The sequence below is a fragment of the Sprattus sprattus genome, assembly GCF_963457725.1.
Source record: "Sprattus sprattus genome assembly, chromosome: 12".
Lineage (NCBI taxonomy): Eukaryota > Metazoa > Chordata > Actinopteri > Clupeiformes > Clupeidae > Sprattus > Sprattus sprattus.
Genome location: NC_137910.1, coordinates 15,436,863 through 15,457,816, shown reverse-complemented (window position 1 = coordinate 15,457,816; position 20,954 = coordinate 15,436,863). Strand labels below are relative to the sequence as shown.

The following is a 20,954-nucleotide window of genomic DNA, read 5'->3' as shown; positions in this document are numbered from 1 at the left end:
CCTATTATGATGTCATAATGGCCCAATGTAAGTCAATGGGAGAAATTTATATTTGTTTTTCTTTAATATCTTAAAAAGTATAAAGTTTAGAAAAGTGAAAAATACATAGCATAAGTGTCGTTTACAAGACCTACGCGTCAAAGTTTGAATGAAGTTTCTACGTTAAGCGGTTCGGGCTGAATTAATCGCAGAAAAAGGTAACAAGAACTAGAAAATGCATTTCCTGAAGGAAATACCAGTGCATGAAATGCAAAAGTTAAGAAAGAACGAATAAAAGAAAAGTGAAAGAAGGAAGGAAGAAAGGAAAGAACAGTAAAAGAAGGAAAGAAGAGTTGAAGAAGGAAAGAAGAAAGGAAAGAAGAGTGAAGAAAGAAAGAAGAGTGGAAGAAGGGAAGAAGAAAGGAAAGAAGAGTGAAGAAAGGAAATTAGAGTGGAAGAAGGAAAGAAGAGTGGAAGAAGGAAAGAAGAAAAGAAAAAGGTAAGAAGAGTGGAAGAAGGGAAGAAGAAAGGAAAGAAGAGTGGAAGAAGGAAAGAAGAAAGTAAAGAAGAGTAGAAAGAAGGAAAGAAGAAAGGAAAGAAGAGAGGAAGAAACAAAGTAAGGAAAGAAGAGTGAACAAGAGTGGCTCTGGATAAAGACAGTAAAGAGAGAGTGAAAATATTGAAATAAGGAGAAAAAAAGAGTGAAGCAGAGAGATGGAGTGTGAGAGAAAGTAGAGTGAGAGTGATAGAGAAAAAAAAAGTAGAGTATGGAAGGTGTCTATTAATATTCCTAGTTATACAGTTGAATGGAGAGGTACAGAGAGAAGAGGACCCTTGGAGGCTTGCCGCAGGTGTCAGTGAAGCACAGGTGCAAGCCAGTTTAATTACCCTATTATGATGTCATAATGGCCCAATGTAAGTCAATGGGAAAATTTAGATTAGTTTTTCTTTAATAACTTAAAAAGTATAAAGTTTAGAAAAGTGAAAAATACATAGCATAAGTGTCCTTTACAAGACCTACGCGACAAAGTTTGAATGAAGTTTCTACGTTTAGCGGTTCGGGCTGAATTAATCGCAGAAAAAGGTAACAAGAATAAGAAGAAGAAGAAGCCTAGGAATAACAATACAGGGCATTTCATGCACTGTAATAAGAAGAAGAAGAAGAAGAAGAAGCCTAGGAATAACAATACAGGGCATTTCATGCACTGTAATAAGAAGAAGAAGAAGAAGAAGAAGCCTAGGAATAACAATACAGGGCATTTCATGCACTGTAATGACGAGAGGACTCTACTACTGCACACGAGGGCACCAGCAAGCTGGAGACCAGCATTTTTCCATCGCGAGATGTTCCCTTTTTTACGTCAGTTCGCTAGCTCGCTACGCATAGCTCTCTGGTGTATGGAGAAGTGCATAAACTCAGTGTGCGTATTAGAAGGGCTTGAAATAGCTTGTTACACCGAGCTAGTTTCACTACAATATGGTAAACTATTTGTTTAGCGATTAGGAAATTCATCTGTTATATTCAGCCATCAAATAAGGAGTTGTTTAGCTTGAGAAGATGTCGGCGTCTGAAGGAAACAAAAACACGAACACGGAACCATGGGGCGGTTTTGATGACAACATCATCCAGGTAACGTTTTCTGTTCCTGCTAGCTTTAATCATGTCTGTAATGAATGGCATTTTAACGTATTGTCCACAATGGTACACACCATTTTTTAACATTGTTGTCGTTAAATTAAGTCTAAGCCTTCAATGTTTAGACTGTACTTCGTAAGGGTTGTTAGCTAGCTAGCTAGCTAGCTATGCTACTGCTTGCTGTATTAGTGACGTACCATCCAGTTGGCTTGCTGATTGCAAATGATGGTCCACAATGGTTCAGTCGTACACGCTATGAAATGATCAGAACTAGTATGTATGAATGTTCAAAAGTTGTGTATATTATTGCACTCGGTCAAACATGAGTAGGAAACCTGAAAATATGTAGAGTGGCTAATAGTACTTCTAAGTGGATAGCACCTTTTTAGGATTTTCCATTAATGAATAGCCATTACCCTTTGAAGTGTTGATTAAGACCTCAGATAGGCGGCATTACTCAAGCTATCAACACAGAGCAAGTAGTCATTGCTTGTCACTGCTCTGTTTTGCTTCCAAAATTCGTTGTTTGCAAATCCAATGACGATCAATGTTTTTCTATTCTTTTTTAAAATAGCCCCTCTCCAAATTGGATGCACATTATAGTAGCTACTCTGTTCTGGCCCCAGTTTCCACAGCTGATGACTTACTGTGTTTACCGATTCTCTCCTGTCACACAGGGAACCGGGTCTGCGGTGATAGACATGGAGAACATGGACGACACGTCGGGCTCCAGCTTCGAAGACATGGGGGAGATGCACCAACGCATGAAGGAGGAAGAGGAGGTGGCAGAGGAGGCGGCCGCCACGGACGAGGATGGCGTCGGCGAAGACGGAGAGTTCCTGGGCATGAAGGGGATCAAGGGCCAACTCGGCAGACAGGTGGCAGATGAGGTGAGGCTGGCACTTCATGTATGGGCATAGGCAGACAGGTGGCAGATGAGGTGAGGATGGCAATAGGGCATTGGCCAAATGGGGGTGATGAGATAGGCCCGGGAATGCAGATATGTGAAAAAAGAGGGCACTCTACTGCTATTAACATTCTTTGAGCTTGTTTCAGAAGATGAGCCTTTAAAGCAGCACTAAGGAGTTTTAGTCTAAAAGTGAACTACTTCAAAGGTATGCCTAAACCTTACAGGAGACATGCTTATCTGCCGAAGGGGCTCTCTGTTCTCTTTTACTTTCTCTTAGTAGCCATTTTCAACTTTGTTACACCATTATCACGCCTGAGTTTTCCAATGGAAGGATTATGGATACGTTTCTGTGTGTGATTTTGCTATTTTTAAAGAAGCCAAAACCAACACATCCAAGGTTGGACTTACTTTAAAGCTGCGGCTCCTGATCTGTGTGTGTGTGTGTGTGTGTGTGTGTGTGTGTGTGTGTGTGTGTGTGTGTGTGTGTGTGTGTGTGTGTGTGTGTGTGTGTGTGTGTGTGTGTGTGTGTGTGTGTGTGTGTGTGTGTGTGTGTGTGTGGTGTGTGTGTTCCACTGGTGTGTGTTGCTCATGTCTTTTTCAGGTGTGGAGAGCAGGTAAGCGTCAGGCCTCCAAGGCCTTCAACCTGTACGCCAACATAGACATCCTCAGACCCTACTTTGATGTGGAGCCCATTCAAGTCCGCAACAGGTGAGACCCCTCATGCCAAACACATGTTAATACTGGGTGAAGACTTGATGGACGTCTTAAATGAGGAAAAACGGGAGGCATCTCACCTGGTTGAGACCAATCAGAACCAGATATTTCAAAGCTTGGCCGTTATCTGGACTAACATGATTTGACAGTATTCTTATGTGCTTGTTTTATATATATAAGGAATATATTATATACATTTGCACTTATTCTTATGTGTTTGTGTAATATATATAAGGCATATATAATATGAAGTTCCGCGCATTCATATTTTGACCTATCCCTGACACCAATCTTTTCTCCATAGGTTGATGGAATCCCTGATTCCGGTTCGAATGATCAACTTCCCTCAGGTGAGTTTTTGTATTGATTAACTGCTGGTTGCGGACCATCAAGATTGCATGTTCAAACTAAAACTAGTAAGAGATGGACAGAACATAATGTGACGTTTTCTTTCTGTAGCAGTTGTATAGCCTATCATTTTATAGTAAAGGATAGTTAACAGGCTCTTACAAAATGTTGAGCAAAAAAAACCCAGTGAAAACAATAATGAGCATAATGAAATTAAATTCATTAAACAATATTTAGCATAATGTTACAGTTAAACAATCGATTATAACCAAAATAATAAAAAGTGATTATAATAAGTGCCAAATGAAGTCCAAATATTTAAGAACTTTGTACTTTGAACCTTGAACTCTGTAGTTGTCAGGTTGTTGTTGTTGTTTTCCTGTAGTGAACATTAACTCTCTTGTGTTCCTGGCAGAAAGTGGCTGGGGAGCTGTACGGGCCCATGATGCTGGTGTTCACCCTGGTGGCCATCCTGCTACATGGCATGAAGACGTCTGGCACTGTCATTGTGAGATGCTTACCTGTCTTTACTGTGCTACCTGTCATTCAGAGATGATATTGAGGCAGCGTTTGTTTGGATTTTGTGTCCAGAGACACAAGCTGTAACCTTTCTGTAGTGGTTTCTGCAGTACATCGTAAAGGGAAAAAATTGCATTTTTCCATGTCCCAGACCCATTTCCATGTCCCATTCTTCCATGCCCCAGACGAAGATAATTATTAGAACGTTACTGCTACCTTATACTTTTGGTAAACTCTTAGTGTAATCCCGCCACAGTATTTTTTGTAGATGAAGGTCATGCACTTGACCTGTAGAACATCCTCACTTCTATGTCCTGAGAGACTATCCTTGATTCCTTACCTGTTTAGGTAGTCTTGGATATTCTCAGTAGTTTTTTCTTTAACTTTGATTGTATCGTATTGGCTTGTGTAAACGCTCAGATCACCATGCTGCGGAGGCTCCCTCTGCTGGTGGGTTTGTGACTACCACTCCCTCTCTGACTGCAGAGGATATGTATGACCTTGTGATTTAGCAGTGTGTTTGTACACGAGCCAGTACTCATTTTGATATGGTACCATCATGGGCACAGTCCTGGTGTTTTTATCATGAAAACTTTGTTGTTGTTGTTGTTTTTTTTTTTAAATATACTAATCATTTGTCCTGTAACTGTGAGAGGATATGGTCACAGCTAAAGTCACTGGTACCTGCTTAGAGTGTCGTCCTAGTGCTTTATCGTGATTAGTGACGTAATGGTGCTTTATCATGCTTAGAGTGTCGTCCTAGTGCTTTATCATGCTTTGTTGTGATAACCTGACGCCAGCATCTGCACTCTGGCCCTCCTCTTGACCATCTGCCTGTGTGTGCTCCTGCCACAGAGAGAGGGCACCCTCATGGGCACAGCCATTGGCACCTGCTTCGGCTACTGGCTTGGTGTTTCGGCCTTCATCTACTTCCTGGCGTACCTGTGCAACGCTCAGATCACCATGCTGCAGATGCTCTCTCTAGTGGTGAGTCTCACACTACTAATTACACACACACTCTCTCTCTCTCTCTCTCTCTCTCTCTCTCTCTCTCTCTCTCTCTCTCTCTCTCTCTCTCTCTCTCTATCTCTATCTCTCTATCTCTCTCTCTCTCTTTATATTTACTGGTGGGTCAGTCACTACGAATCTCTCTCTCTCTCTTTATCTTTACTGGTGGGTCAGTCGCTACGAATCGCTCTCTCGCTCTCGCTCTCGCTCTCTCTCTCTCTCTCTCTCTTTCTCTTTCTCTTTACTGGTGGGTCTCTCACTACCAATCTCTCTCTCGCTCTCTCGCTCTCTCTCTGCAGACGATGAGACCTCATGATTCAGCAGTGTAGTATTACCTGAGCCATTACATCAGCAGTATCTGGACCCTCTAGAACAAGGTCACATGTTATCTCTGGATTCTGGTCCATATCCCTAACCTGTATTTGTCCTTCATAGTATCATTGGTACAGGAGAGAAGTAGGGACTGCAATCATGTGGAGTACAGAAATAACAATGAGTGCCATGTGCTTAACTTAATGCATAGTTGGAATGAAAAGATACGAGGGAGGGGGTGTGAAGGAAGTTACCAGGGCATATTAATTATAACTTAAAATGTTCTACATATTCTCACTATGCAGGAGCTCATGTATACAGGCTATTCAATGTTAGGCATATGCATTAACATGAGGTCATTTAGCAAAGCTTTTATCCAAAGTGAGTGCCAGTATATTGCACAGGTGTATATTTTGACCAGTGTGGGTGTTTCCTGTCCCCTATCAAACCCATGACTTGAGCGTGTTTGGCACCTTGCTGATAGATGTTTGGTTGAACTCCAGCGTCTCTGACGGTCCAGCTTTGTGTCCCCAGGGTTACGGGCTGTTTAGCCACTGTGTGGTCCTCTTCGTCACCTACAACGTCCACTTCCACTCCCTCTTCTACCTCCTCTGGCTCCTGTTCGGAGGGCTCTCCACGCTGCGCATGGTGAGGAGGGCACAGGACAGGATATGATGTCATATGATCTGGTGTGATATGATATGATCTGGTGTGATATGATATGATCCGATGTGATATGATATGGTGTGATCTGGTGAAGGCTAGTGTGATATGATATGATGTGACGTCTGCTAAATACCTGAAATAGAATAGATGGTGCAAAACACTTGAGGGTTCCACATTTTGTCTTTTCCTGACAAAAGAGCCCATTATCAGCGGGTTCTTGTGGTAGAACCTTTAAGACTCCCCATGAGAAGAGCAACTGAGGAACTCAGGGTGTCCTTCAACATCATAAAGGCCCCACTGTCTCCTCCTCACGGCTCATCCTTATTTAAATAATCCTAATTCGGATCCAAATTCATGTTGGAGTTTCCGCAGTTTCAAAAGTCACCCAACACTACTGGTTTTAACCTTTCTTGACAATCGTGTTAGTTGCGGGCTCTAGCTTGAGTTAAAATAGGGTGTAGGACAGGTTGTGTACGAGAGAAGTCTTCCGTAGAAGAGAATCGTCCATACTGCCCGGCGAGCGAGAGGCACGCCGGCTCGCTCCGTGCCGTCTGCATTCAGTGAGTGATGTGTGGCAGAGAGGTGGAGCAGCCTAATTTGATAAACAAGAACGTCACTTTAACTTTGCATTGCCTATATGCCATCAAAACATATTAGCTACTCGTGCAGAATGAGATTCTGAGAGTGACATTTTGGGATTTAAACTTAAGACCTACCAAAAAAACTGCTCAGAACCTGACTGTCAAAACCTTTACATGGCATAATGGTAGATTAAAGTAAGTTGCCTGGCAAACTCGGCTACTCCACATCATAAATGAGAATGAGGAGTGACATGCTGGAGTGACATGCTATACCTATATACACAGTCATTGGTTGGATCTCGTCCTGCTACCATAGGGTTAGGGTTAGGGTTCGCTTCAAAAGAAGCAGACTAGTGCTCCCCACCTGTTTTTGAGCTCTGTTTTTGTTAAGGGTCTTTTGTTGAATTTGAGCTCTATAGAACTAGGCTACATCATACCATTTTCTATAGAACTAGGCTACATCATACCATTACTTATTCTCTTATTCACTTTCTGTGGGTTGGGACCGTAAACAGCTCGCTAGCTATCACCACTCTAGCTTGCTCAGGAGAGTATAGGCTAACAAACGTGATGTTCCCAATACTGTTTGTCTGTTGCATAGCAACAGCCACACATTCTGGGACTATTTTCTCTGGAGTCTAGGCTACTGAAATGCGATACACAACGTTTGGTGGCTTTTACAACTATTTTGTGCTGAAAAGCAGCTTGCTATGTAGTTACTATTTATAATGTTGCTGGCAACCGTATTATAAAAGCATGAAGGTACTCGAGGCAGTACTGTATCGTACTCGAGTGTGTGTTCTGTGCCTCTCGCACCTTATTGCTTAATTAACACCTGTTTAAAGGCTATGTGTGCAAATGCCCGGTTTAAATCATTTTAACAATGATGTCACAGGGACTACTAGAATATTAACAATGATGTTCTAATGTAGACCAATAAAAAGTTCTCCTGCTCAGGGTTGTATTTGCTTTGGAAAGATAATATTGGATGTTACATTAGAAAGATCATAACAAACACACCTTAGCACGTTACTCTCAGATCAACTAAAAGGGCTATTCGATTGTATTATAGAGGTAGGTTGTATATTTAGTGTAATTCTGTTGTAAAGTTGATGTATGTATGCATATTGAGTAAATGCATGAATCTCTCTCGCTCTGTCTCTTCCTCCCTCCCTCCAGGTGGCAGTGTTGATCTCTCGCACCGTTGGCCAGACCCCTCGGCTCATCCTGTGCGGCTCGGTGGCAGCTCTGCACATGCTCTTCCTGCTCTACCTGCACTTTGCCTACCACAAGATCGTAGAAGGTGAGACTACAGCTGAGGGGAGAAGAACACGGCTAAATAGCCCAGGTGTAGGCAGCCCAGGTGTAGCAAGCCCTGGTGTAGATAGCCTGGATGTTTAAGATCTACATCTGTATTGTGGATGTTATAGGTGTGTGTGTGTGTGTGCCCCAGGCTTTAAAGATCTGGATTTGCACATGCTCATGCTGGTGGTCCCCGTGTGCACATTATTACAGTCTGGTTTTTGCGTAGCATTAAGTTACTTAGATATTTCCTTGTGTCTGGATTGCATTCTGTATTTGTGTGGGGGGGAAACCAACAACAGTTTAAATTGCATAGCCCCTTTTCCATAGTTAGAGGTCAGGGTGGAAGTGATCTCTTTGGCTATTTATTCTCTTATAGATTGTCTGTGTGTTGAGCGTTGGGTTCCCATTGGAGCAGATTGTAAATGATTGTGTCTGCTAGTCTCTGTTTAGTGAGACCTTCAGTAAACGGGCACCACGCTTTCAGCTCTTTTAATTTCATGCACAACCTAATGTGTGTGTGTGTGATTTGGGTTTTTGAATAGCTGTGTAATTATCATGAGCCGTGTGTGTGTGTGTTCCTCTCCCCAGGTATCCTGGACACTTTGGAAGGACCCAACGTCCCGCCGATCCAGAGGGTGGCCAGGGATCTGCCCCAACTTATGACGGTGCTGAACGCCACGATGAAGGGCCTGGCTGCTGGTGCCATCTACACTCAGTGACGGTTCACACAGAGACATACAAACACAACACACACAACACACACAACACACACAACACACACACACACACACACACACACACACACACACCAGGTGATGTATGACAGGACTGGAGAAGGGTAGTGTACAGATGCTCTCCTCCCTGACAGGAGTAACACTACAGTTTGGTCCAAGATTGCTTGTAAATGCCACACGTTATCATTCATGCATTTCGTCGTTGACAGTCTCTTTTATGAAAAGAACTAAAGCGATAGATGATTGGTGCAGGCCTGAGTTATTCCACAGGATCTGGGTGCTTCTAGAGGGGGCCCAGATGCTTGGTTTCCCTCTGGTGGCCAATCTATGAAGTGCAGCTCCTCAGGAGAGCTCCCCTCTAAACACAGGGACTAACCATCCCTATGAACCCCAGGCCATTTGGTACTGTGTATGACCGCTTATGTTCCGAAACATAACAGAACTTCACAAACGCCATCGCCTAGAAATCCTCTTTAAGTGGAAATCCTGAACTCCAAAGAGTACATGCATTCCTGGTCTAAATGTTTGCTACGAGTGAAGTTGGGATTCATTTTATTATAATTTACAGAAGTTTTAGATAGAGTATGGCATGTTTTGTTTTTATTTGTTTGTTTGTTTTTTGCCAATAGCAAATGAAATTACAGTGTTCAGAGACAGGTCTGAATTATTGTATTTCCCTGTAATTGTGAGACAAGATGTACTGATCTAGAGACCTGTGGCGTCTAGAGAGTCATGGTCCACTTAATCTACTTGTTGTCATTAATTGTTTTATGTGATGGCAGTGCACAAGCCTGTTTGAGGCTTTTGCTCTTTGCCCTCCCTCCCACCCTCTCTCCCTTCCTTGCTTCATTCTCTCAGTCTGAGTGGAGAAGGGGAAAACTGTCCCACAATACAGCTGTCAGCGATCGGACAACCTTAAGATATCACAATATGCTTTTATGTTGTTTTGCACCATGATGTTATGTGTACAGTTACCGCTTTGTGTTTCAGGCTGGATATTTTTGTTTATGTTTGTTTGCTCTTGTTTTGTGTGGGGGAAGGGTGTTTAGAGACCGAAGCTAAGTCTACTCTGTTACAAGGCTTCAGATATGAATGATCCCCATACATGAAGCTGTATTTTCATGTCTTTAACCTTTTCTGATCCTTCTCATTTTCAGTTCTAAATGTGCAAGGTTGCCAGGTTTTTCTTTCTTCCAAATTGGTTGGGGATGTACTTGCTCCATTTTGCTGTTGTGGGGAAACTTATTTATAAGGAGTATTGTACAAAGAAGATACAATAGAGAGGAAATGTAATGAACTCAAAAATAAAACAATTGCCCATTAACCTGTGTAATAACAGGTGTCACAGGGAGCTTTCAGAGTCTAGTCTGTCTAAATGGAACTTGGGGGGGAAAAAATGATTCAAGGGGAGGGCAGGTTCAGCTCATACGTTTTATAGACCTGACAACTCACTGAGGGATGCCAGCTGGCTAAGTGCCGTAAGTAGCAACTGAATGCCTGCATACAATGTTTGATTTTCACAGATGGCAGACTCATTACTGCCACAAATCTAGTCTGCAATTAACAAAGCAGCTCTGGATCTCATATTGTCAGGAAGCAAATTCATTATGAGGAAGTCTTGCGATCTCATTCAGGATCCACCTGCCTGTGAATGCACCATTTATGATCCATACATTTCATGACGATCCGACCTACTGGGTGAAGTCTACTGTGCTCTTCTTTATCGCGTAAACCCCAGGATTTATCTTGAGGTATAAAGGAAGCTGAATCATGGAGGGAGGTGCCTCTGTGGGTATGTAACAAAGGGGCCTTATGTAGCACACTGGACTTGTGTTTCACCTCTTCCCCCCGGGGACGGCCAGCCAAGGACACAGCTCTGCAACCCGAGACTGTCGCTAGGCACACAGAGTCAGGGGATACTAGGCTGTCTCCCATCACTACCCAAAAGTCTAGCGCACTGGAAAGAGCCTCACCCGCAGAGTGTATACATTATGTAGGGGTCCATGAGAGTGTAACTGAAAAGTTTTTTTGTTTTTTTTTAATCTTTTAGAATTGTGATTAAACTCATAATGTAGACAACGTTTTTTTTTTTAACGTTATATGTGTACCTTAGCTCTATGTAAAATATTTATGAATAATGAGCAGGAAATATCCTAGAGCGTGCAGCCACTGTCATTAAAGAGAAATGCTGGAAATTACCTATATTAAAGCTAAGAGCTGGCTATATGCCTAACTTTGAGTTAAAAAAAAAAATCACCTTCTCTGTTAAAACATCTTGCCCTTACTGCCAGACCTAACTAATCATTCGGGATCTTTACCACGCTACACCACAACGATGACCGCACACATGGACGTTCACTTGTTACATCCATAGCTCTTGGCTCGGTACATCGACCTCCTGGCATGCGAAAGACGCACTGCATTTTCTTGCTGCTGGAGAAAACTAGGATTTGATTCTCCCTCTCTTGTTATTACACGTGCACTGAAACGTGATACTTTTGTCAAGAAATAGGCATATATTGGTGTACTTAAAGGAGGTTGTATAATGCGCAATAGTAAACCGGATAAGATGGTTTCGGGGTGACATTGAGAGGAGGGTGTCCATAGTAACCGACACCTGCAACTGAGGAAAACAAACGATCATCTTTGCTTCGGTGCCGCAAAACCTGTTCTGGAAGCCCAAGCATGTCAAGCATACTGACTGGCTGCACCAATTATGAAGAAGAGCGGATTTTTAAAGGACCGAGGATAAAGTATTTGCCTAGCTAAGTTAATTATTGGTGAGTGTAGCGAGGTTTGTGATTGGCCTGATTATAATCTGCCAATATAATCTTACTTTGGCTAATGCATGGCTAGTCAGCTAGCTGTCTTGCCGAAACGCAGTGTTTAGAATTTACTGGTGCTGATGTCAGTGAGTCCATCCAGAAGGGGAATGTTTAGCTGACGCAACTTAAAGTGTGTACTGTTGGGCTGGAGACTTGTAACGTCAGTATACGAACAGAAATAAGAATGTTTCTTATCTTAATGAACAGAGATAGACAGTTATCTTATTGAGCAGACACAGGAATTTAAGTCTTACATTTAGCCCATGATATTATAGTATTTTAGTAATTTGCTTCACGTTGAATGTAACTCAAGTTTCCTATCACTGTAACTGAACTGATGGTTTGCTAATGCGGTGTTGGAGAATTGGCTAGCTAATGTTATTTCGCAATTTTTTCTGCCACTTTTAGCTGATGAGTTGCGATAGCTTCGAATAGCTACTTTAGAAAAGCAGCACTATTGTGCATAATTTAATGATGCTCCCCTTTATTAATCTTACATTATTGTTGGTTTATTTATCCCGTTAACCTAGCTTTTAGTCGCGCCAGCTAGGACTATTGCAAACATGCTTCCAGGCTCCATACAGATAACGGGAGAGACTCTTTCTGGTGCCGAGGTGAAAGATATCTGTGACAGTCTCAAAGAAAACACTGTGCGACTGTTATCTGTGAGAGGCTGTCAGTTTACGGACCGAGACTTCGGGCGGGTGTGTCGCGGAGTAGCGGAGTCGCATTCACTGGCGCAGCTCAACCTCAACCTCGGTGTAGTGTCCAGCATCACCCGGACGAAGCAGCTGGCAGATGCACTCAAGACCAATAGATCGATCCAAACACTCTTGTGAGTACCGTAATATCTGATTAGTTACCATGATTTGACCTTTAATTCGCCAAACCGTTATAGCAATAGAGTAGGCTACCATGTATGAATGCAAGCCATAGACTACATGTTTTCATTCCGTGCTGTCAGACCAGGCCACTGTATTTACTCACGGATTTGAAAATGCCGCAATTCTGACATGACATTTAGCCTAATGATGTAAAAGATGGCTACTGATAGACGTCTGTGAATGAAAAACTTCTGATAGACGTGTGTGAATGAACAACTGGTCGACGTAGGAGGGGAATGATTTGTCGCCTGTTGTATTGACACACTGTTACTCCACATGAGATGCGAGTGAACGCAACGTAGTCGCTCGGTCCCCAGGGAGATGGATGATTGTCCCTCTGGGGTAACAGGCTAATTTTCTTGTCTAGACCAATACCCTGAGGGCACCCTGTCTGTTTAATCCTTACTGCTGTAAAGTGGAGCCGTGCAATCAGGATGACCTCTTTATGCCTAAAAAGGAAAAAATGTTTTTGGTTGTTCCTTTGTGGCTGTCTCACAGTCTGCACGGTAGTCCTCTTCTGGATGAGGGTTTGGTGGTTTTGAACACGGCGCTGTCGACTCACCCATCCCTGGTGTCTCTGGACCTCGGAGACTGCATGCTGGGAGATGAGGCGGTCCGGTTGATCTGTGGAATGCTGCCGCCAGACGGGGCAAAATCGGGTAACTCAAACCCTCCTCAACACCAAAACAGGCCTTAGGTTGTTGGTTATTTTTTAAAAGGCTATGTAACACCGGCTGTACTGAACTATGTGTGTAGGCCTATTGTCTTCTGTTGAATCTGTGACATAAACAAAATCAGCTGTTTAATTTGTTCATCACTGGAAGTTCTATACAACTGTAACCAAACCCTCATCCCTGGAGAAGTTCTTGTAAAGCCAGGCTGTCAGTAGTAAGTCTGTGAAGGTGAATTCATTAGCTTGTGTATCCCTGCAGGTCTGCGGGAGCTGACCCTTAGTGCCAACCCAGCCATCACCACCAAAGGCTGGGCCCGGCTGGCCGTTGCTGTGGCCCACAGCTCCCAGCTCCGGGTCCTCAACCTTGACTACAATCCACTAGGTGAGTCACATCCAGACCACCAGAGGGTACCAGAGAGCAGGGGACTGGGGGACTGTGTGTCTGGTCAGACTCAGGTCTGGTCTGGCCTTAGCTGGTATCGAAGTCACATGGGTCTGTTTGAGCATGGAGGTTGGCTGTGGTGGATATTGTGACGTGCACACTGATCAACACAGTGTCTCACTGAGAGTATATGTGATAACACCATTAGACAACCCAGCCTGTAGATGTGGGTGGAAAGCTTTAACACAGACGTATAGGTCTAATGTATCATGCAGTGGAAGAGTCAAGTGTTAAACTCTAGGCTGGCATGTGCTGAATCACTGGCACACACAGTCTCTCTCTCTGTCTCTCTCTGTCTGTCTCTCTCTGTCTGTCTCTCTCTCTCTTTGTGTGTGTGTGTGTGTGTGTGTGTGTGTGTGTGTGTGTGTGTATCAGCGTGACCTCTGCCTGTGTAGCCTGGTAGGAGTTGTGCTGCACAGACAGGCGGGAGTAGTACTGTATAACTGATAGACGCCTGTGTCCTGTTCCGGTATGTTCTGGTGGGAGTGGTCCTCTGCGGACAGAAACACACTGTGTTGCTGTGTTGCCTGTGCAAGTGTTGCCTGGAGTTGTCTCCTGTGGATGGTTAGGGGCTTAGGGTAAGTCTGGCCTGTAAGGACTTGTCTGCTGCGGACAGGCATGAGTGGTACTGGCGCAGAAGGAGCCATGGCATAGCGACAACATCACTGTTCTAACCACGCCCGGACCCTTGAGACCAGCCTGGGGTCATTTCTCAGTCCCAGTCCCACTCCCCATCTCTCTCCCACTTGTCTCCTGTCACATCTCTGCTATCCTGTCTCTGTAAAGGCTGACAAGCTAAAAAGGAAACTTTTAAAGTGGGGTGGTGCTGGTGGTGGTGGTGGTGGTGCTGTGGTCCCTTGGCTCTGTGGGCGTGGGTGGATGTCCGCTCGGATGGCTGCACACCACTGATGCCGACCACAGCGGGGCCTCATCACACACACTTCTGCTAAGCAACCACCAGGCACTGTTCTCCAGAGAGAGGACGTCAGGGAGGAACAAGAAGAGACGGAGAGACAAGGTCAGCAAGGAGAGAGAGAAGAGCGGAAAAAGGGAAAAGTAGACAGAGAGAGAGCGAAGAAAGAGAGCGAAGAGAGGGAGAGAAAGAGAGGAAAACAAAAAAGAAAAAGGCTGAGAGAGATGAGATACACAGGGGAAAGGCACTAAGTCATTCACTTTTTCAGCAGCAGAGTTTTATTATGTTGAAGGGACAATTCATGTTGTTTCTCTCCAAAGCAATTTAACACCACAAAGACAGGATTCGGCCATTGACAGTGTGAAGTGAAAAGATGCATCTTAGTGTGTACACTATGTGTTTCCGTCACTACGTGTGTACGCTACGTGTGTACGCTACGTGTGTACGCTATGTGTTTCCATCACTACGTGTGTACGCTATGTGTTTCCATAACTACGTGTGTACACGATGCGTTTCCATCACTACGTGTGTACGCTATATGTTTCCATCACTACATGTGTACACGATGCGTTTCCATCACTATGTGTGTACGCTATGTGTTTCCATCACTACGTGTGTACACAATGCATTGTTTAAAGTGGGGTTTCATTGGTCAGATGAGCTGGGTTTTGTCTGTCTGTATTTCCAAAGTGGTCTACGGGTAGAAAAAATGTGCTGACTGCACACAGCCGTAAAGGTCATCAAGGTCCCGAGCAAAGAAGCGAGTTCTATTGACGGAAGAGCGCTGCTTAGGTCCCCTGTGCTCCGTCTCATTCTGTGCTCAGATCTCTGCCACCGTTGGAGACGTTCTGCTGACCCCGAGGAAACAGGCAGCCTAGCATGAAGGAAATCGAATTCGGTTCTGCAGCCACTGCAGTTTGAAGTGTCGTGAGTGACCCGCATAGATTTCTCTCTGTTTCTGCTGGCTAGCAGTGAGGCCTCAGAGAGTGGACACAGTGTTCAAAGAACTAGCCTCTGAGAAGTCTCTTCTCTTCTTCTTTTATTTGTATCGCAACAATAACAATTGAGATTGTGTCAAGGCGCTGAGCCCAGAGCCCAAACCCTGTTTTAGCAAACACCAAGGTGACGGTGGCGAAAAAAACTCCCTTTTACTGAAAGAAACCTTAAGCAGAACCCAGCTCATAAGGGAGAACCCATCTGCTTGGGGCTAGTTGGGTAGAGAGATAGAAGGGTGGGATGAGGGCTGGCATGCTGGCCGACACCTGCTCCAACTAAGCAGGATCAAATCTGTTTTTAATCAGTTCTATGATAACACAGGTCAGATAAAGTCAGAAAACACGTGAGGTGGGACCAGTGTTGGTCACGGACTGCAAAGAGAAGACCGGCCAGCCTGCATACAGTTCTCAGCCCCTCAGCTGTCACTCACACTGATTGCCTTTTGGTCTTCAGGCGACCAGATCGCAGGCATGCTGGCAGTTGCCGTGGCGTCCAGTAGAACACTGGAGGTTCTGGATTTGGAAGGCACCGGACTAACCAACCAATCAGCACAGGTCAGTAATGCAGATATCAGAATAACCGCTCATTCTAACATCCTCCCAGAATAGCTCTGTCCCCGGCACACAGAAAGATTCATTTCATGCATTTTTAAACATTTATTATACGCCTTCATAGTGTGCTCCATGGCTGTTGTATATAGATGAATATGAATGCTATCAGGTATGAAAAGACATATTTGCTGGTCTTATACTGAGCAACATCACCGATGTGTCATAACCATGACAACCTCTCATGTGAAATCAAATGATCCTAACATGCACCAGTAAGAGTTATCTATGTGAGGGAAACAAATCCAATGGAGGCTTAAGCAGCAGGGGGGTGCGATTGGAAGTGTACAAACGGCTCTGTTACTCCTCTTTATCTCTCTCATTTTTCAGTGCCCATTAAAACTGATAAGGGACTTATCAGATGCAGACCGTCTCAAACTCTCTGATTATCCGTATACCCGGAGTGCCGAACCTGAGAATTATTAAAAGGGTCGCAGTGCTTCTCTCTCGGGCTCCATAAATAGCCTTACCTCCCACGGCTGTTATACAATATCGCTGAAGCTCACAAGCCCCTGAGAATCCTACATGACCCCAGGCAACGGCTCCCTTCATTAGCGAATGCTTTCATCTCGCACATGCTGCCAGTTTCTCTGCCGTCCACCAGGTGACGGTGTTGCTTTCATAATCTTTTATAATCCCGCCACTCTCCTACGACATGGCAGTCTGTGAGCTGAACTCCACTTGACAGTCTCATTATGAAGTCCATTCACTTTTCTGCAGAGAGGCTTTCATGTAGGGGAGAATGAGAGTGTGTGTGTGTGTGTGTGTGTGTGTGGGTGGGGGGGGGTTAACTGTGGTAGACTCAAGGCCATGCAGCACACTCAGAGGCTGTGAGCGTGCGCTGTGATCAAAGCCTGCTAGGTCTTTAGAGGCACAGTGCCTCGCCTCACCTCTCATCCTCTGCCTGGTTTTATCTGTGGTGCTGAACGGCAACCTTGAAGCTCATTGGCAGTGTGCACTTAGTATGTACATAATACTCACACACACACACTCTCTCTCTCTTTCTTTCTTTCTTTGTCTCTGTCTCTCACACACACACACACTCTCTCTCTTTGTCTTTCTTTCTCTTTCATACACTAACTGTCCTTGAATTTCAAAGCCATGTGTCAAACACATACACACACTCACACACACACATACACACACAAACACACACACACACACACAGCTTTGCCAGAAGTGTCAGGCTGTTTGACAGTAACAGACAAGACAAACCAGGGATGAGGACCAAAGTCTCAACCCTGGCTGAAGACGAATGAATGTTCTCTGTCCTCTGTCAGTTCTAAACCAGCCAGGAAAAACCGGCAGGAGAGATGAGGTGCTGCTGAAGCCGACGTAAGATCTGGGTGTTGCAGGAAGTGTTGGAAACAGACAGGTTTACCTTGAGGGTGTGGTGGGCAAACAGAAACGGATGCTGAGAGAGGGAAGCAGACAAGTCATACATCACAGGCAGGGAAGCAGACATCACACACAGTGAAGCAGTCAAGACCTACATCACACACAGAGAAGAAGACAAGTCCTACATCACACACAGTGAAGCAGACAAGTCCTACATCAAACACAGTGAAGCAGACATCAAACAGAGGGAAGCAGGGGAAGAGATGTCTTACTTCTGCCATGTTTGTCATCTGTCAACTGTTTATAACACTGTTTGTCAAGCTCTAGTCCTGTTTCGATTCCTGTCTGTAGCAGAAGTGACTAGGCCTCATCCCCATGGACCACTGTCTTAAATTCATTTTAAACTTCTAAATTCACTCATTCATAAAACAGTGTTCCTGATGTTCCTCTGATATGGGAGTCCAACACTACATCTCCATGTTTGTCGTGTCCTTGTGGATTTTGTAGAAGTGTGGTCTCTGTCAACAAACCAAATCACAGCCATTTTTCCCAAACAAGGATCATTGTTCATGAAGGTGTGAAAGCAGCATTGCAGGTCAGTACCAGGTTCCAGTACCAGGTCCGACTCGGGTGGGCTTCATCTCCCAGACAAGTTCTGCTTTATCTGTCTCTCTGCTAGATCTTTCTGGACATGGTGGAGAACTACCCGACCTCGCTGCGTGTTCTGGTTCTGTCGGAGAACGACATCAGCCCCGAGCTGCAGCAGCAGATCTCGGACCTTCTGTCGGAGGGAGAGGAGGAGGAGGACAAGGAGGCAGAGGCACGAGCCGACGCCCCCCTGGCCTGCGAGAAAATTGCCTGGATCCCCCACAGCAGTAAGGGCTAGAGCGGCCAACCAGCACCTAACCCTGAGTTCTGCCTCTGAGTGACATTCTCTGCTTCCTTCCTTCTCTATTCTTTCTCACCCTATCCTTGCCTCACTCACTTCCACTCTCTCCCTTTTCCTCCCTACCTCTCTCACTATCACTTCCTTTCTCTCTCCTCGCACCTCTCTCACTCTCTCTCCCTCCATCCCTTGTCTTTACTTTCACTCTTTCTCTTTCCCTCCCTCTCTTCCTCACATGAGCCTCCTGGACTGACAGTCGTCTCTGTGTTGTCAGAATCAGGGCCGCTCCCGTAGCTCTGCTCACTCAAGAGCAGATGAACAGACAACAGCAGGGATGTCTCGTGCCCTCAACCTGTCTCTCTCTCTCTCACTCTCTCTTTCTGACTTACTGACCTCTCTCTCTCTCTTTCTGACTTACTGACCTCTCTCGCTCAGTCTCTCTCTCTGTCTCTCTTTATGACTTACTGACCTCTCTCTCTCTCAGTCTCTCTCTTAGTGACTTACTGACCTCTCTCTCAGTCTCTCTTTATGACTTACTTACCTCTCTTTCTCTCAGTCTCTCTTTGAGACTTACTGACCTCTCTCTCTCAGTCACTCTCTTTGTGACTTACTGACCTCTCTCTCTCAGTCTCTCTCTTAGTGACTTACTGACCTCTCTCTCTGTCTCTCGCTTAGTGACTTACTGACCTCTCTTGATCAGTCTCTCTCTCTTCGTGACTTACTGAACTCTATCTCTCTCTCTACGCTGGCTTGGCCTGTAGCAGGCAGCTATAGGCATAGAGGTTGTGAAGCTGTTTTTGTCCTGTGTCCAGTAAAGTCAAGTTGTTGTCTTAGCAATTGCTTAGCAACAGATGTTTGTAGAGAGAATGTTCCCTTCAGCAGACCAGTCTGTCTGATCGTTGAATATTATATGTCTTCAAAGATAATGATCAAGCAAATATTGGCTAACTCTAGATGTAATTTTCTGCTTATTTATAAGAGCCCTAGAGGTATTTTTATCACCTTTGACTTTATTGACTCAAACAAACACTTTCAAAAAGTGACGTTGCAATACTGGTGTCTGTAGAAGTCAGTGGATAAGAAGTATTTCCAATACTGTTGTCTGTAGAAGTCAGTGGATAAGAAGTATTTGCAATACTGGTGCCTTTAGAAGGCAGTGGATAAGAAGTATTTGCTAAGAGTGATGCTCCACTTAACTCCTCATGCCCCCCCCCCTCCCCCCCTCTTTTGTTTGATATTTTTGTTCTGTTGTGGACGAGTGTCTGTCCGTTTATTTGTCTCTGATGGTCACCTGCTGTTTCTGGCCAACCCCTCCAGACTCCTCCGGCCGCCACGTGGTCCTGCTCACCTCGGGCCTAGGAGACAGCCTATTGGCTGAGACAGAGATGTGACCCGAGGTCGTCGTCACGGTAGCGCTTTGTTTGCACTGCTCGGCTGCAGCCTCGTGACTGACTTCACCTGTTAAGAGTCTGACTCCGTCCACTGCATGACATGTAGCGCTGGTGCCCGCCCAGAGAGACTGCTGGTCTCCATGGCGATGCTGGCACAATAACCCTCAGACACCAAGTGACTTAATACTCCACTCAAAAGTGAATTATTTATTATTTATATTATTATAAATTATATTATATTATTATATTATATTAAGTATGTAAACATGTAAGCAATGATATGTGCTGTGATAGATTGGCTTCAAAGGATTGTAATGGTGGCCTAATAGTATCTAAATAAATCTGTTTACATCTTTCTAAAATGTATCCTGTTTTTGTATTCTTTGGGGGGTTGTCAGAACACTATATTAAGTCAGTATTGTGTTATTTTGGCTACAAAAGCGGGATGCATTGTTCTGGTTACAGTAATGGCAGGTGCATGCACACAGACACCTGCGCATTCACCGGTGTGCATGGCAGCTTGCATTCCCCTGCTATACCACCAGATGGCGGTACAGTTAACTGTTCTGGCTCTTTGACCACAGCAGCTCTCTTCTCTTCAGTTCCATAGTCTCTTACGCATAAACATCTTCAAGTGGAGTCGAAGAGAGTTTCTGTGCTCACGCTTTTCCAGGCGCCTCACTTGAGCTCTGCCTTGTCTCTCTCCCGGCGCTCACTGCGGGACTTCCGTCCTGTCACTAAGAGCTTCACGTGGGCGCACACACACACACACATACCAGCTCTCTCCAAACACCTGTCCTTGGCCGCTGCTCCCGTGTAAAGCTTTCCTGCGTGCCAAACCGCCCCCAAACGCCGTTCAAGCTTGCTTAAATAGACGCGCGGAGAGAGGAGAGGCGTTGTGTTTCCATGTTCGGCCTACCCCTATCTCCCGCCTGCCACTGTACGCACACGACGGCTGACAACGGGATATTAAAAGCCAAGAGAGATCCGATTAAGACCTCTTGTTTGCACCTAGCAGGCAGGCAGCATTTCTAACCCTGCCTCTTGCGCTTATGCATTCAGACTGCACGCACACGTGGAAGCGCTTCATAATCTCTTTAAAAACAGATTTATTTTACAGTGTCGGAGAATGCATTGAAAGGGATCCAGCAGCTGGAGCATGATAGAGAGAGAGAGAGAGAGAGAGAGAGAGAAGGAAAGAGCGAGGTGGAGAGAGCAGTGAACTGGAGGAGCTCCAGAGAGCTGAGATATGAAAGAACACGAGCAGCAGCTGACTCGGGATCGGT

At 44.8% G+C, this 20,954-nt stretch overlaps 2 protein-coding genes across 2 annotated transcripts; both read left to right on the top strand.

Moving 5' to 3' along the window:
* The first annotated feature begins 788 nt into the window (after positions 1–788).
* yipf3 (Yip1 domain family, member 3) lies at positions 789–10,059 on the top strand. Its single transcript, XM_080849228.1, has 9 exons — positions 789–1,609; positions 2,293–2,505; positions 3,127–3,233; positions 3,544–3,589; positions 4,003–4,095; positions 4,962–5,093; positions 5,961–6,074; positions 7,853–7,976; positions 8,567–10,059. The coding sequence occupies exons 1-9, from the start codon at positions 1,538–1,540 to the stop codon at positions 8,695–8,697; spliced, it is 1,032 nt and encodes a 343-aa protein (XP_080705354.1). The 5' UTR covers positions 789–1,537; the 3' UTR covers positions 8,698–10,059.
* A 2,041-nt stretch (positions 10,060–12,100) lies between these two features.
* On the top strand, positions 12,101–19,668 carry lrrc73 (leucine rich repeat containing 73; the record flags this gene model as incomplete). Its single annotated transcript, XM_080849229.1, has 6 exons — positions 12,101–12,372; positions 12,920–13,080; positions 13,354–13,476; positions 15,899–15,999; positions 18,071–18,266; positions 19,595–19,668. The coding sequence occupies 6 exons, from the start codon at positions 12,101–12,103 to the stop codon at positions 19,666–19,668; spliced, it is 927 nt and encodes a 308-aa protein (XP_080705355.1).
* Between the last annotated feature and the right edge of the window lie 1,286 nt (positions 19,669–20,954).